Here is a 16,971-nt window from a genome sequence, read left to right on the forward strand (position 1 = left end):
TCAAATGATTCTGTGAAAAGCGTGCGATCTTTGCTTTGGCCTGTCATATCTTCGTGCCACGGCGCTAAGATGAATTTACAGTCTATAATCTCCGAAGAAATGCAAGCAGTGGGGAATAATAATATATGGAGGTCATTTTCACACTCGTAAGACTTCTGGGGGCGCTAAGATCGACTGATACGTGCCGACTGCAAATATATATGATATGATCTCTCGATGAAATTATGCGCTTGACTTTGTGATCTCTTCTTAGGTCTCATTCTCTTATTTTTAAGCTGCAGCATATGCTTCTTGTCTTGCACTTGCACTAAACAGATGTTGTTTAGTTGTTAACAATTACCATACTGCAAGGAAAAAAATTTAAGAGTCAGAAAAAGAATCTACTCGTACTAATCATATGTGGTTTAGTGATTCAGGGTCAGTTGATTTGAGCAACACCAGCATAAGTCTCAACGCCACAAAATTTCCAGAATGCATCATTTCATACACCATTGTACACATTCAACGTTCATCACGGCACCGACAGTGGCGACGATCATCCGCTGCAGATCTCGATGAGCTCGTCGTGGCCCTCGGACTCCGCGGCGACCTTGGACGCCGCCGCCGACGACAGGAACCGGAACCCGGCGTCGCTGGCGCTCTTCCGCACCGAGGCCAGCTGCTGGGACTTCTTGCAGTAGGCGATGAGCCCCTGGATGGGGTTCTCCGCCTCCGAGCTCGCGCTGCTGCTCCTCCTCAGCGCCGGCGCCCCCGCCCCCGCGCCGTCGGAGTCGCTCGAGCACCGGACCGACGACGAGGTGGAGGACTTGGACGAGGAGGACGTCGATGAGCACGACGACGACGACGGAGGCGCCGGCGCGGGGGACGTCTTGCTCGACGCGGAGTACCGGACGACGACGCTGGAGAAGGACCTCCGGTGCCCGGCGCGGCCGCCGCCGCCGCCGCTCTGCTCGGTGATGCACCTGTTGCTTCTGATGTGGCCGAACGGGTTCTTCCTCCACGCCCGGGGGTGGTGGCCATGGCTATGGCCATGTCCGTGACCGGAGAGGTCCTTTCCGCCCAGACCGTTCTTGTCGTCGCCGCCGGCTCCCGCCTGCTTCCCGGCGAACATGGTCTTGAGGTAAGCCTTGGAGGCCTTGAGCTGGCGGCCGAGGTTGAGCTGCCTGACGAACCGGAGCCTCCTGGACCAGGGCTTCCTCTCGCCGCCGGCCGCCGACGCGGCGTCGTCGTCGTCGGCGAGAGCCATGCCGGCCGCGTACTCCCGGAAGAACTCCTCCACGTTGAGCTCCCCGCTCACGAAGCACGAGTTGGCCGGCGACACGCCGCGGGAGCGCTCGCAGGGCGTGGCGGGGGCGGTGCTCACGGCGAGGCCGCCGAGCCGCGGCCCGGCCCGGCCCCGGACGGCGCCGTCGAGGAGGAGCTCCTCGACCATCTGGACGCGCGGCGGCATGTGCAGCGGCAGCAGCTTGCCCTTGTAGAAGAGCTCGTCGGCCGGCGACGCCAGCGGCGGCTGCCCCGACCTGTCCAGCGGCGCCGACATGTGGAAGTGGAACTCGAACTCCCTCCCCGCCGCCGGGCTCAGGTCCATGTCGATGTACTCCTCCTCCAGCCCGTCCCCGTGGGCCTCCTCCCCTCGCCTGCTCGCCATCGTCAACCCTCGTCCTGTATAAGCTTGGTGGTGGTCTGGTGACCTCGCCTCACTTCACTCCGCTGCTTCTCGGCGCTCGCTGGGACGGACGGGCAGAAATGGCAGTGGCAACCATGGGCGGGGGCGCTCTTATACCCGAGCTTTGTCCCGGGGGAGGTGGGTGCCCAGCAAACTAAACTACCATTGCTGTCCGCATGATCTGAGTCTTGTTTGCATCCTGTGCGTACGTCCCGGCAAGCAGCGATGCTCTGGTGCTTTGTTTGCTCACTGTCTGTCTCGGCCGAGCACGCACTGCTCGGTCTCTGGCTTTATCCGTGTCGTGCTGCCCCCCTCCACGCGTTGCGTTGCTCTTTTCCCTCGAGGGAAAATCGGCTTTGGCGGTCGGACAAGTACCGCCACTAGTGACTGATTACTCGATTAGGGCTCCTCTTTTCTTTTGCTTTCGCCTTCCCTCCGCCCCCCTCTCTCCGCTCCTCCACGCTTCTCGTCTTTACATGCATGGCTATCAGGCTATCTATCCTACTCCATCTAGCCGTCTCGTACACCATTCGATTTGACAGTGTAAAAATACTGCTCCTACTGTATTCAGAGTGATGATGATTACGGCATGGGTACTGGTGCAAATTACAAGGCGAGGTTAGTCATTGCGAGGCAATTAGGAGCGCACGCATCTGAGCGATCTCTAGTTCCAACCACTGGATTATGGACAGTGGTACGGCTGATTTAGCAGTATCTGCGCTGGCCCGGATACCGACCGGGCTGCTCTGTTCTGCTCGCTCCTCGGGCGACTGAATCAAACCTATAAATCCGCTCAAAATCCTTGGCCGCTCCAGCCAAAACTTTCGAATTCGAATTCGAGGAGAGAAGCTCAGCTCACGCCCCCAGATCAATACGAAAACAATGCATGGATCGGCACACGATACTACTACTACAGTGAGCGATTTTCTAGCTGCCGTGTGTGCTTGCGGGTAGTAGTACGTGCGTGCATTGGTTTATTTATTTACGCGTCTCGATCCCATCCCCATGTCAACCAGCCTGCCACTCACTCACCCATCGGTGGCGTGGCGTGTGCAGTGGCTGAGGGAGGGAGGGGCGTCGTGGCCGTCTGAATCAGAGGAAAGAAGGATCGTCTCAGACAGAGCAGAGGAGGCCCCGGCCGGCATGGGCCGGCTGCGTCGCTGCTGCTGTGCTTTTGCATGCCTGCGTCGCTGCGTCTGGTCACTGGCCTGCATGGAACTACGGATGCCTCGGGGATCGTGCCGCCGATCCTTGACGAAGCGTGCGTGCGTGCGTGCGTGCGTGCACGCGCGCGCGGGCGACGGACCTGCCACCTGCCATCGCTGCCAGCAGCAGTGTCTTCTTTTCTTCTTGTTCAGCTTACGCGAAGGTGACATCCTGCAGAGCAACCTGACGAGCCGTGAATTTTGGCAAAGCACTACTCTCCTACTCCTACTCCTACTCCTGCTGCTCCACTGCTCCTACTATAACCATGATAATAGTTAACAGCAAAGTACAGTATAGATGCATATAAAAACTTCTCAAATTCTTTCCCGCGACAAGAGATTTTGTTAGCTTGTCTTTGCAGGGAAAATGAAAGGCATTGACGTGGCGGCCCGCCTACCACCCTCTTTATTCTCCGTTACCACACTCCATTTCCATCTACGAGCTAGTAGAGCACTAAGCAAAAGTCCATTGAATCGCTTAAAAAATCGCAACGTTAACATCGTCTCCCCAGCCCCAAAGTCTTAACTCAAGGAGGAAAGGAGGAGGAAAAAAAATAACAGTACTCCTGTATAAAGACGCTTACTAGTCGCAGCAGTGATCCAGCCGGTTGGATTAGGGAGCGTTGGACGCAGATCAGTAGGTCTCCGGTCAACGGCCGAGCCTCCGGGGTTTAGGGTGGCTGAAAGAGGGCGCGCCCCACTTGCACGCCGGAGACCAGCTCTCCGTTGTTTGAACGTGGAAGATTCGTGCTGATGGATTAAGCTAAGCCAAGCCAAGCAAAGCAGAGCATCTCGCGATGGATTAAAGGTCAAAGCACCTTTGCTTAGCTCACTCTCATGACCCCGGGAAGATTTGCACCGCAGCTTTAACTATCCCGCGCCTTGTCGCCTAGCTTTTACATGCGTGCGAGAATGAGCATATGTGGTACTAGCAGTAGCAGTAGTTGGTTCGGTTTGGTCACGGCCTCACGTTTCGTGTTGCGATCCCTGCACGGTACATTTGTCGCGTGGAGCAGTCGCGTTTTTCTTGACCGTCTGCGTCATGGTTTCCCGTCCATGCGACCTGACCTGGCAAGTGACAGTGCGGTTGCTTGGAGTTGGACAAGTAGACAGATGGGACTCGCCTGCTCTTGCGTGTTGCCAAAACGTTAAGCTCGTCCACCGTAAAAAGGAGTGGAAAGGAATGCGGTCGCAGAGCTCGAGGTTACAAGCTTTCTCTTTTCTGTTCCTCTCCGTCTCCGGCTCCGGCAACTCTGGGCCCTTCTATCACCAAATGCCAAGGAAAGGAAAGAAAGAGAACCTGTCGCTTGCCAAATTGCTCGGCTTCAGCTCTTAGGGGCTGTTTGGTTCTAGGTCTTGCATTGCCAAACTTTGCCACACATTTTTGCCAGCTTACTTAAGCTTAAGGTTAGTTCATTAAAATAAGAGTCACAGTTAGAAAGCCTAAGAAAATCTTGCCACACTTTGTGTGTGTATACCATGTGGGGCCCTAGTGTGACTTGCCTAAGTTGTGACTTGAACCAAACACTCACCTAAGTCGGTCAAAATTGCATAAACTTAGGTGTGGCAACCAAACACTCTTCTAATTTTCCCGGAGCTATTCCCAAATTCCTTTCGAAGTTTGACGTAAGAATGGATTTCATCAGTCAGATGCTTTCCAAGATCGCGTTCAAATTCTTTTCATTGTTGATTCAACCTTTATATTCTTCATTATTCCGGAGTGTCTCAACAAGTCATGGTGGTGTTTCTCATCGTCATTCTCGGATTTTGAAGACCAAAGAAGATTTTCTCTTAAATCTTGCTCCGTTCTCTTGAAGATGCGTAGTTCCAGCTTGATGCCATCCTCTCATAATTGTTTTCGATTGCGAGAATTCTTTTCATAACCATCCGGAGCTTTCACGAGTCTTTTCAGTTTGATTATCCGGAGGCCATCATCTCAGAATGATTATTTATTCCAGCTTTCAGCTCTCGTTCTCCAAATCTTACCGATGCATCGTTCAAGTATACTCTAGTCAACTCATGATCTCTTTGTTCTCTTGTATCCAAGTTTCCCTCAAGTATCTTTATTCGTTTTCCAATTCTTCCCGGTGAATTGTGCGTTTGCTACGTTCATTTTCAATTCTTACGTGGTTCGTTCAAGATTTCTCTTCCTTCATTATCATATCATTTTATTCGTTGTTTCAATCCTACCGATGGTTCGTTGAAGACCTTTCCAAGTTTGCGCTATATCTATCTTAATCCTTTCTACGAGAATAAGTAGTATGCCAAATCCGTTGCTTGTCATCAATTTAAATTGGTGAAGGATACACATAACGTAATTCTTATTATTGTTTCATCCAAGTGATCTAATTTCTTATTTTCAGAGTTGTTCATCATGTCACATTTCTCGGTTCGAGGCGCTTCATCTTTTCTTTTCCGGAGTTCCAAGTTTTCCGCTTTATCTCGCCGCGAAGCTCCATCTAAATCATCGCAAGGCTTCACCTTGTGTTTTCAACTTCTCTTTCTTTCTATCATCCTTGTTTTACCGGAGTTCTTCATGGAAGGTTCACTTGGTGGTTCGTCAAGGATTCGTTTCATTCTTCAATTGTTCTTCAAGATTTCTCTCAAAGTTATGATCCGCCAAGCTATACTCAAAAATTAACATGGTGTTCAACACATGTCTTGTTTTGAGGAGTTCAAGTATTCTTCATCTTGCATTCCGAAGTGCAATTCTTTCTACCTTATTTTTTGAGGTGGTGTTATGTCAGTCTTGATAATTTCCATTCATGTTCCATGATTCACATGTTGTCAAGAATGAGGTTTTTAAATCCATCAATCTCTTCGTTGGAGTTATCTTGGTAGAGATTTCATCTAAAGCCTTTCCTAAGGAATGTTGCTATTGTGGTGCTTAACAATGATCCAAGTTATCTCTTTATCATCTTGGTGGAAGAAGTTTTTCATCTCTTTGGTGCTCTCAATCAAATCAATGGTTTTCGTTAGTGGCCGTTTGTCACCTCATAATTTTGACATGTTTCCATAAGCCCACTACAAGCTTAATCTTCTCGTTGCTAGTTTTCCAAGAACTCCGTTCAATCCTTCCTTGCAAGGATGCTCTTGAAATTCAATTGTGGTGGAAGTTGTCATTTTTCTTCTCTGTCCCTTTATCCCAACAATCTAGCTACTATTCTTTCGTTCCGGAGGCATTGTGATGTTGCTCTCTTCACCCATCATCTCGTTTTGCCAAGATCATATTCTTTTCATGCTTACACATTTAACCAGAGTGTTGTGCTCTCATTCAAGTTCTTTCATCTTATCAGGTCTTGCATCTCTTCAACCGGAGTGCTGCCCGAATTTGTTCTTCCTTGTTCCTTGTTTATCTCGTTTCAACCAGAGTGCTTTTAATTCCTTCTTGTCCATTGTGCTCATCATTCATAGCTTTGCAACCTCCAAGGTTCACATGGTGTTCCTTGTTTCTCTTTTCTACCGGAGTGCTCTCAATTTCGTTCAACTTTGTTGTGTTCTTTCTTTCAATTTGTTCAACCTCTCAAAGTTCTTTGGTTTCACTCGTTTGTCAAAGAAGCAACTTTGTTTTACCTTTTCCTCTTCCGTTTCTCTCCAGTGCCATCCTTAGATCTCGGGACGAGATCTCTTATAAGTGGAGGAGTGTTGTGACGCCCCAAGACCGACGCCCCAGAAGTCTTCCAGCTATTTTGTTGTCGCCGTGTGTTTTATTTTTGTTTGTTGCTTTCATCATGACATCATACGCATTGCATCCGCATGTTTTCATAAAAACTCGTAACCGTTCATAGTTGCCGCGTCTCTCCGTTGTTATCGTTGTCCGTTCTCAGTCCAACCACACACTTGACCTCGTTCGCCTAACCCCTCTTTGCACAGCGCATCGACCCCTCGACCGTGTCCGAAACTTCCCCGAACTCGATCCGAGCGGACGTGACCGTTGGATTCGGATCATCTCCAAATATCCCTCTAATATCTTCGGTTTATTATTTGATCTCTCTTAACCTTTTTATCTCGACCACCCGATGTAAATCGAAGGGTCCGATTACCCCTAACCAAAACCCTCTTGCTATTTAAACCGTCCAACCCTAGCCCTAGCCTGTCCAATCTCCACCAAATCCCCACGCCGCCGCCACTCTCTCCCTTGGTTTCAGCGCCGAGCCAACCACCATCCATCTCCGATCCTCCTCCCTTAAACCCGTGGCCTCCGACCTCCTCCCGTGTTTTCCGGCCACGAGTAGGAGCCCCTGCCTCGCACCTCCTGCGGGCCTCCTCACCTGCAAGCAGCCGGAGCAGCAGCTCCCCGTCGCTGGAGGAACCTCGCCTCTGCCTTTTCTTCCTTCCCCGTTCCATTTCTTCTCCCCCAAACCTCACCTTGTTCTCCTCTGTCTCTCTTTGAACAGGGCAACGGCGCCGCCACCATCCCCGCGCGCTCGCGGTGCACCCGCCCGAGACCCTGAGCAGGAGCGCTCGACCTTGTCTCCTCGCGCCGCCAAGCCGCCCGACCACCTCCTCCTCCTCCCCCGCGCCTCGTCCGCCCCACCGCAGGCCGACCGAACCAACGGGAACCGCCTCGACGCAGGCCAAGCTCCTCCATCGGCCACCTCTACGAGCAGAGCCGCCGGACCAGCAGGCCTGTGCCTCGCGCCTTCTCCTCTCCTTCTATCTCTTTTCCTCCCTCTCTGTATCTTCTCTGAATTTTCCCCGCCGTGGCCGCCTCTCCGCAGGTCGCCGATGCTCCGACGGGATCAAGCCACCGGAGCTCCTGCACCAACCCTGCCGTCGCCGCTCCACGCCCCAAGTCCCTCGCCTCGCCGCCCATTCGCCCGCTCGTCGGAGCCCTGCTCCAGGCGCCGCCCGCAGCTCCCTGCATCGAACAAGAGAACGAGCGCACGAGCAGCGCTCGCGTTGACCGCGCCCTTGCCCAGCGGCCTCGCTCGGCCTGCCTCCACCAACTGGGCCTCAACCCATGGTGAGCCACCGCAGCGGCCCCCCTTCCACTGTTGGCCCAAGTGCATATTCGGCCCGTAGATGTTTTTTTCCAGTTCTGCGAATTTAGCATTATCCCAGGATTTACCAGTTTTGCAGAAAAACCCTCATGTTCATGCATTAATAAATATTTAACCATGCATCATATTAAAATGACTTATACATGTAAAGTGTTTAGAATTCTGTCTAGTTTCACAATATGCTGCTCTCATCCATGTTTAAAATGTTTTCTGTTTACATTTATTTTGCATAAATGCCATGCTAAATGATTTGTTTCATAACTAAATAACCGTAGCTCCAAATTTAATAAACTTTATATGTAAATGGGGTAGAAAAATGCATAGATTAACTTGGTGCATCTTGTTTTACTGTTTAACAACAATAAAATATGGTTTTAGGCAGAACACTATCCAAAATATGCACATGGGGATTTTCCGGAATTGTTGTTTGTTGTTCCGACCTCATTTAAATTTGCCTAGATAGGTAGTTTTCTTATGCCTCACCTCTTGCCATGTTAATCAACATTTAATATTGTTGGGTACATAACCGAGAGAGAACTAAATAAGTCATGTGGTGTTTCGTCAATATGCAACTCGTTGCATATTGAGCTCAACTTAACTTGTAGTATTGTTTGTGCACCTTGCCATGCCATGCCTCATTAAACCGGACATGCATCATACTTGATTTTGCATCATGCCATGCTTATGTGATGGTTGTTTACCATGTTGTTCGCTTCTTTCCGGTTTGCTTCTCTCGTTAGCTTCGGTTTCATTCCGGAGTTGTGAGGATTCGTTCGACTACGTCCGTTTGTCTTTTTCATGGACTCGTTCTTCTTCCTTGCGGGATTTCAGGCAAGATGACCATACCCTCGAAATCACTTCTATCTTTGCTTGCTAGTTGTTCGCTCTATCGCTATGTTGCGCTACCTACCACTTGTTATATCATGCCTCCCATATTACCATGTCAAGCCTCTAACCATCCTTTCCTAGCAAACCGTTGTTTGGCTATGTTACCGCTTTTGCCCAGCCCCTCTTATAGTGTTGTTAGTTGCAGGTGAAGTTGAAGATTGCTCCATATTGGAACATGTTTATGTTGGGATATCACAATATATCTTATCTTAATTAATGCATCTATATACTTGGTAAAGGGTGGAAGGCTCGGCCTTATGCCTGGTGTTTTGTTCCACTCTTGCCGCCCTAGTTTCTGTCATACCAGTGTTATGTTCCTTGATTTTGCGTTCCTTACGCGGTTGGGTGTTATGGGAACCCCTTGACAGTTCGCTTTGAATAAAACTCCTCCAGCAAGGCCCAACCTTGGTTTTATATTTGCCTCACCTAGCCTTTTTCCCTTGGGTTTCCGGAGCCCGAGGGTCATCTTTATTTACCCCCCCCCCCCGGGGCCAGTGCTCCTCTGAGTGTTGGTCCGAACTAGAGCCACTTGCAGCGCCACCTCGGGGAAACTTGAGGTCTGGTTTTAGTTGTACGTAGTGTTCATCCTGTGTGCCCTGAGAACGAGATATGTGCAGCTCCTATCAGGATTTGTCGGCACATTCGGGCGGCTTTGCTGGTCTTGTTTTACCATTGTCGAAATGTCTTGTAAACCGGGATTCCGAGACTGATCGGGTCTTCCCGGGAGAAGGAATATCCTTCGTTGACCGTGAGAGCTTATAATGGGCTAAGTTGGGACACCCCTGCAGGGTTTGAACTTTCGAGAGCCGTGCCCGCGGTTCTGTGGCAGATGGGAATTTGTTAATGTCCAGTTGTAGAGAACTTGACACTTGACTTAATTAAAATGCATCAACCACGTGTGTAGCCGTGATGGTCTCTTTTCGGCGGAGTCCGGGAAGTGAACACGGTGTTTGGGTTATGTTTGACGTAAGTAGGAGATTAGGATCACCTCTTGATCATTTCTAGCTTCTCGACCGTTCCGTTGCTTCTCTTCTCGCTCTTATTTGCGTATGTTAGCCACCATATTTGCTTAGTGCTTGATGCAGCTCCACCTCATTACCCCATCCTACCTATAAGCTTAAATAGTCTTGATCTCATGGGTGTGAGATTGCTGAGTCCTTGTGACTCACAGATTCTACCAAAACAGTTGCAGGTGCCGATGATACCAGTGCAGATGACGCAACCGAGCTCAAGTGGGAGCTCGATGAAGATCTTGTTCGTTGTGTTGTTTCGTTTCCTATTGATCAGTAGTGGAGCCCAGTTGGGACGATCGGGGGTCTAGCATTTGGGGTTGTCTTCTTTTATTTTGGTTCCGTAGTCGGACCTTGTTTGTACTCTGAATGATGTATGTTTAATTTATGTATTGTGTGAAGTGGCGATTGTAAGCCAACTCTTTATCCCATTCTTGTTCATTACATGGGATTGTGTGAAGATGACCCTTCTTGCGACAAAACCACATGCGGTTATGCCTCCAAGTCGTGCCTCGACACGTGGGAGATATAGCCACATCGTGGGCGTTACATAGGGTTTCGATGACCAGGGAGCGAATACGCTAAGCCTGGCTCTCGATCTGTTGTTTCTTGTCCTAAGCCGCCGCCGGGTCGTCCCCTTATATACACGGGTTGACGCCCTGCGGCCTACAGAGTCCCGGCCGGCTCATACAACGTGTCCGGCTCGGTGACTTATCTCATATGCCTTACAACACAAGTCTATAAATACATGGCGGTTTATAACCGTGGGCCTTAAGTCGCCTTTGGGCTTGGGCCCTCTACTCAGCCTATCTATGAACCGCCATTATGATTTTTACTCTTGGGCTTCATTGAAATGAACCGCCATCAGGATGACCCGGCCCCTCCTGGCGGGTCACGCCTGATAGTCATATCCCCAACATTAGTCCCCAGGTTGATTTGAACTTGTTCATGTCAATCTTCAATATTTAGAAAAATCCTTCCTCATCTTGACTGTGAAATATTGTAACCCGCCATGACGTCATCTCCTGAATTTTCAGTAATCCGCCGTGACGTCACCTGTCATTAATGCCTCACAGAACCCAAATCTTAATAAATCTCTTACTTTACTGTCTTTCCGGAAAGCGAGGCGCCCGCGTCGTCACTTATCCATTTTTGCCTCCTCGATTTTCGCGCCTATCGTTTGTCCTTCCAGGCTTTATAAATAAGACATCGGGCTCTCCTCTCATTCCCCCCTCTTTCCTTCCTATCTTCTTCTTCCTCCTTGCGACACGCCGACCTGCACGAGCTCCGTCGTCGTTGACCTCCGCATCCGTCTTCAACTCCGGCCGCTGCATCACCCTGAACGGACCAAAGAACCGCGGCATCTCCCCGCCATCTCATCAGCACTGGTAAGCCCTTCTTTCCTCCGCCATAGATCTAGTATTAGGGTTTCTGTGTTCATCGGTGCTCGTCAGTGTTCATCACCGCCCGTCTTTATCCTTTGTCTAGATTCGCCGATTAGATCCAAAAGCCACATGAATCTTGTGCAGCAGCAGCTTTCGCACCTGTTTTTGATATTAGAACATACCCTCATCGCTACAGATCCCTTCTAGATCACTGTTGTTTTCCGCTATTGCCTCTGAAGGCCTGGAATTTATTCCCTTTTTCTGCACAATTTCATATCCGAATTCATAACTGTAATCTGTGAAACCTGTTCGTCCAACACTTAGTAGAATTTTACCCTCTGTCTGATTTTGAATATCTATACCTTTCATGGCGTCTTACACACCCGGCTTATAATTTTTCATATACCATTAGTCCTCACTTAAGCCGCCATGTATACTGTCAGCGCTTAAACTGTGATTTCACCAATTAACTTGAACTGGCAATTTTTCTTTCCTTTAGGCTTTCTTTCACAATGCCGCCCAAAACAGTGTACACATGCAATTGGGTCCCTTCCATCGTCACCGAGGGCACTTTCAAAGATTTTTTCGAAGTCGGGTATCTGCCCACCAAGAGCGTGATGCATTACCGTGCTCCTAACCCGGGCACGGAAAAACCTCAACCGAAAGATGGCGAAGTCATCGTTTTTACTGATCACATGAACCGGGGCTTCTCACCGCCCGGCTCTAAGTTCTTCCGAGACGTTCTGCACTTTTTCCAGCTCCACCCTCAAGACATTCGACCCAATTCCGTGTCAAATATTTGCAACTTTCAAGTCTTCTGTGAGGTGTACCTTCAAGAGGAGCCTAGTGTTGAACTCTTCAGAGAGTATTTTTACTTAAACCGCCAGACTGAATTCACCAATGGTCCTAGCTTGGAACTCGGCAGGATTTCAATTCAATGTAGAAGGGATGCCATCTTTCCTTATGCCTACTTGCCGAGTCACCCCAAAGACTGGAACCAGACGTGGCTTTACTGCAAGGATACATCTCCGGCTGACGAGAATCCACTGTCGGGTTATCGTGTTGAACGCCTGGATCCAAAACATAACCTTCCCGAAAAACTTACTGCTGCTGAATGGAAGAATATTGCACCTACCATTGTGAAAGTCAAAGCCCTGCTAGGAAATGGGCTGGCGGGTGTTGATTTAGTCAGATGTTGGGTTTCTTGGCGGATCATCCCGTTGAGCCGCCGTACCGGCTTAATGTGTAATTACACTGGTGATGAGAAAGATTCACTGCGCCACAGCTCCGCGCCATTAACTGATGAAGCCATCAATGAGATGGTTAAATCTCTCCTGAACAAAGACCCGGAAGACTGTGTCAAAGTGGGTCTGGCCCCTTTCAGCAAGCTTAACCCGCCGCCTGATGTAAGCCTTCGAACTTCACTTATCTTCACCTCATCATTTAAATATCTTATTAACTCGACCTTTGACACCTTTTGCAGGCTAAGTCGGAATTCTGGAAAGTGGAGTATGATCACGAGGCTGCTAAGAAGGCCAGGGCTGCCAAGAAGGCCGCTAGGAAAACCGCCAAAAAGACCACCAAGAAGAAGAAGAAACCAAGCGCCTCTGACCTGCTCAAGCTGGATGATACTGATACGTCTCCGTCGTATTTACTTTTCCAAACACTTTTGCCCTTGTTTTGGACTCTAACTTGCATGATTTGAATGGAACTAACCCGGACTGACGTTGTTTTCAGCAGACTTTCTATGGTGTTATTTATGTGCAGAAACAAAAGTTCTCGGAATGACCTGAAACTCCACGGAACGTCTATTTGGAAATAATAAAACATCCTTGTAAAAGATGGAGACCAGGGGGCCCACACCCTGTCCACGAGGGTGGAGGGCGCGCCCCTACCTCGTGGGCCCCCTGGAGCTCCTCCGACCTCAACTCCAACTCTATATATTTGCTTTCGGGGAGAAAAAAAATCAGGGAGAATGATTCATCGCGTTTTACGATACGGAGCCGCCGCCAAGCCCTAAAACCTCTCGGGAGGGCTGATCTGGAGTCCGTTCGGGGCTCCGGAGAGGGGGATTCGTCGCCATCGTCATCATCAACCATCCTCCATCACCAATTTCATGATGCTCACCGCCGTGCGTGAGTAATTCCATTGTAGGCTTGCTAGACGATGATGGGTTGGATGAGATCTATCATGTAATCGAGTTAGTTTTGGTAGGGTTTGATCCCTAGTATCCACTATGTTCTGAGATTGATGTTGCTATGACTTTACTATGCTTAATGCTTGTCACTAGGGCCCGAGTGCCATGATTTCAGATCTGAACCTATTATGTTTTCATGAATATATGTGAGTTCTTGATCCTATCTTGCAAGTCTATAGTCACCTACTATGTGTTATGATCCGACAACCCCAAAGTGACAATAATCGGGACCACTCCCGGTGATGACCGTAGTTTGAGGAGTTCATGTATTCACTATGTGCTAATGCTTTGTTCCGGTACTCTATTAAAAGGAGGCCTTAATATCCCTTAGTTTCCATTAGGACCCCGCTGGCACGGGAGGGTAGGACAAAAGATGTCATGCAAGTTATTTTCCATAAGCACGTATGACTATATTCAGAATACATGCCTACATTACATTGATGAATTGGAGCTAGTTCTGTGTCACCCTATGTTATGATTGTTACATGATGAACCGCATCCGGCATAATTCTCCATCACCGATCCAATGCCTACGAGCTTTTCACATATTGTTCTCCGCTTATTTACTTTTCCGTTGCTACTGTTACAATCACTACAAAACACCAAAAATATTACTTTTGCTACCGTTACTTTTGTTACCGTTACCATCACTATCATATTACTTTGCTACTAAATACTTTGCTGCAGATACTAAGTTATCCAGGTGTGGTTGAATTGACAACTCAACTGCTAATACTTGAGAATATTCTTTGGCTCCCCTTGTGTCGAATCAATAAATTTGGGTTGAATACTCTACCCTCGAAAACTGTTGCGATCCCCTATACTTGTGGGTTATCAAGACTATTTTCTGGCGCCGTTGCCGGAGAGCATAGCTCTATTCTTTGAGTCACTTAGGATTTATATCTGCTGGTCACTATGAAGAACTTGAAAGACGCTAAGACAAAAATTTATCCCTCAACTACGAGGGGAGGTAAGGAACTGCCATCTAGCTCTGCACTTGATTCACCTTCTGTTTTGAGTAAGCTTGCGACACCTAAACCTGCTTCTGCTATTCGTTCTGATATGTCGCATGTTATTGATGATGCCACTTCTGCTATGCATGATACTTATGATGAAACTACTTCTATGCTTGATACTACCGTGCCACTTGGTGAATTTCTTGATGAACAAATTGCTAGGGCTAGAGAGAAAGAAATTATTGAAACTGATTATATTGATGAAAGTGATGATGAAGACTTGCCTGCTATTCTTGAGGGTTATGTTTTTGATAAAGAAGCTTCTTTAGCTATTTTAGCTTGCAAAGATAGATATGAACTCAAGAGGTTATTAGCTAAATGGAAGCAGCAATCTCTTAATGATAGAATGAAACCTGACCCTGCTTTTTCTACTTCACCTATCTGTGTTACCGACAAGGATTATGAATTCTCTGTTGATCCTGATATAATTACTTTGGTTGAATCTGATCCTTTTCATGGCTATGAATCTGAAACTGTTGTGGCACATCTTACTAAATTAAATGATATAGCCACCCTGTTCACTAATGATGAGAGATCTCGCTACTTTATATCCTTCAAATATTTCCGTTCTCATTAAAGGGTGATGCTAAGATATGGTTTAATTCTCTTGATCCTGGTTGTGTGCGTAGCCCCCAGGATATGATTTATTACTTCTCTGCTAAATATTTCCCTGCTCATAAGAAACAAGCTGCTTTGAGGGAAATATACAACTTTGTGCAAATTAAAGAAGAGAGTCTCCCACAAGCTTGGGGGAGGCTTCTCAAGTTACTTAATGCTTTGCCTGATCATCCTCTCAAGAAAAATGAAATACTTGATATCTTTTATAATGGACTAACCGATGCTTCCAGAGATTACCTGGATAGTTGTGTTGGTTCTGTTTTTAGGGAAAGAACACCGGATGAAGCTGAAAGTTTATTGAATAATATGTTGACAAATGAGAATAATTGGACACTCCCTGAGCCAATTCCTGAGCCTATTCCTAAACCAACTCCGAAGAAGAGAGGTGTTCTATTTCTCAGTCCTGAAGATATGCAAGAGGCAAAGAAATCTATGAAAGAAAAAGGCATTAAAGCTGAAGATGTTAAGAATTTACCTCCTATTGAAGAAATACATGGTCTTAATCTACCGCCTGTTGAAGAAACATATGATCTTAATCCATCACCTATTGAAGAAACTCATGGTCTTGATAACCCGACACAGGTAGTAAAGGTAAATTCTCTCTATAGATATGATAAAGCTGAAATCCCTCCTACTAAAATTGCTAGCCAATGCTTGGATGAGTTTGATAACTTTATGGTTAAGCAAGAAGATTTCAATGCTTATTTTGGTAGACAATTAAAACAAAATGCTTATATGATTGAGCACTTGGGTGATTATATGGATAATGTTAAAGGTGAACTTAAACTCATTAGTAAACATGCTTCTATGGTTACCACTCAAGTAGAACAGGTACTTAAGGCTCAAAATGATTTTCTCAATGAAATGAATAGTAAGAAAAATGATTATGTTGTTAGAGTGGCTACTAGAACTGGTAGAATGACTCAGGAACATTTGTATCCTGAAGGCCACCCTAGGAGAATCGAGCAAGATTCTCAGAGAATAATATTGATGCACCTAGTCCTTCTAAAAGGAAGAAAAAGAAAAATGATAGGACTTTGCATGCTTCTAGTGAACCAATTGCTGAACCACCTGAGAATCCAAATGATATTTCTATTTCTAATGCTGAAACACAATCTGGTAATGAACATGAACCTAATGAAAATGCTAATGATGATGTTCATGATGATGCTCAACCTAGTAATGATAATGATGTGGAAACTGAACCTGCTGTTGATCTTGATAACCCACAATCAAAGAATCAACGTTATGATAAGAGAGACTTTGTTGCTAGGAAACACGGTAAAGAAAGAGAACCATGGGTTCAGAAACCCATGCCTTTTCCTCCCAAACCATCCAAGAAAAAGGATGATGAGGATTTTGAGCGCTTTGCTGAAATGATTAGACCTATGTTTTTGCGTATGCGATTAACTGATATGCTCAAAATGAATCCTTATGCTAAGTATATGAAAGAAATTGTTACTAATAAGAGAAAGATACTGGAAGCTGAAATTTCCACCATGCTTGCTAATTATACTTTTAAGGGTGGAATACCTAAGAAGCTTGGAGATCCAGGAGTACCCACTATACCATGCTCCATTAAAAGAAACTATGTTAAAACTGCTTTATGTGATCTTGGAGCCGGTATTAGTGTTATGCCTCTCTCTTTATATCGTAGACTTGATTTGAATAAGTTGACACCTACTAAAATATCTTTGCAAATGGCTGATAAATCAACTGCTATACCTGTCGGTATTTGTGAGGATGTGCCTGTTGTGGTTGCAAACGTTACTATTTTAACGGACTTTGTTATTCTTGATATTCCCGAGGACGATAGTATGTCTATTATTCTTGGAAGACCTTTTTTGAATACTGCAGGGGCTGTTATTGATTGCAACAAAGGCAATGTCACTTTTCATGTTAATGGTAATGAGCATACGGTACACTTTCCAAGGAAACAACCTCAAGTCCACAGTATAAATTCTATTGGAAAAATTCCATCAA

At 47.1% G+C, this 16,971-nt stretch overlaps 1 protein-coding gene across 1 annotated transcript; it reads right to left on the reverse strand.

Moving 5' to 3' along the window:
- Positions 1–318: 318 nt before the first annotated feature.
- Positions 319–1,935, reverse strand: LOC109762358 (probable membrane-associated kinase regulator 4). Its single transcript, XM_020321210.4, has one exon. The coding sequence runs from the start codon at positions 1,646–1,648 to the stop codon at positions 536–538; it is 1,113 nt and encodes a 370-aa protein (XP_020176799.1). The 5' UTR covers positions 1,649–1,935; the 3' UTR covers positions 319–535.
- Positions 1,936–16,971: the final 15,036 nt, after the last annotated feature.

The sequence above is a fragment of the Aegilops tauschii genome, chromosome 1 (genome assembly GCF_002575655.3).
Source record: "Aegilops tauschii subsp. strangulata cultivar AL8/78 chromosome 1, Aet v6.0, whole genome shotgun sequence".
NCBI classification, from domain to species: Eukaryota; Viridiplantae; Streptophyta; class Magnoliopsida; order Poales; family Poaceae; genus Aegilops; species Aegilops tauschii.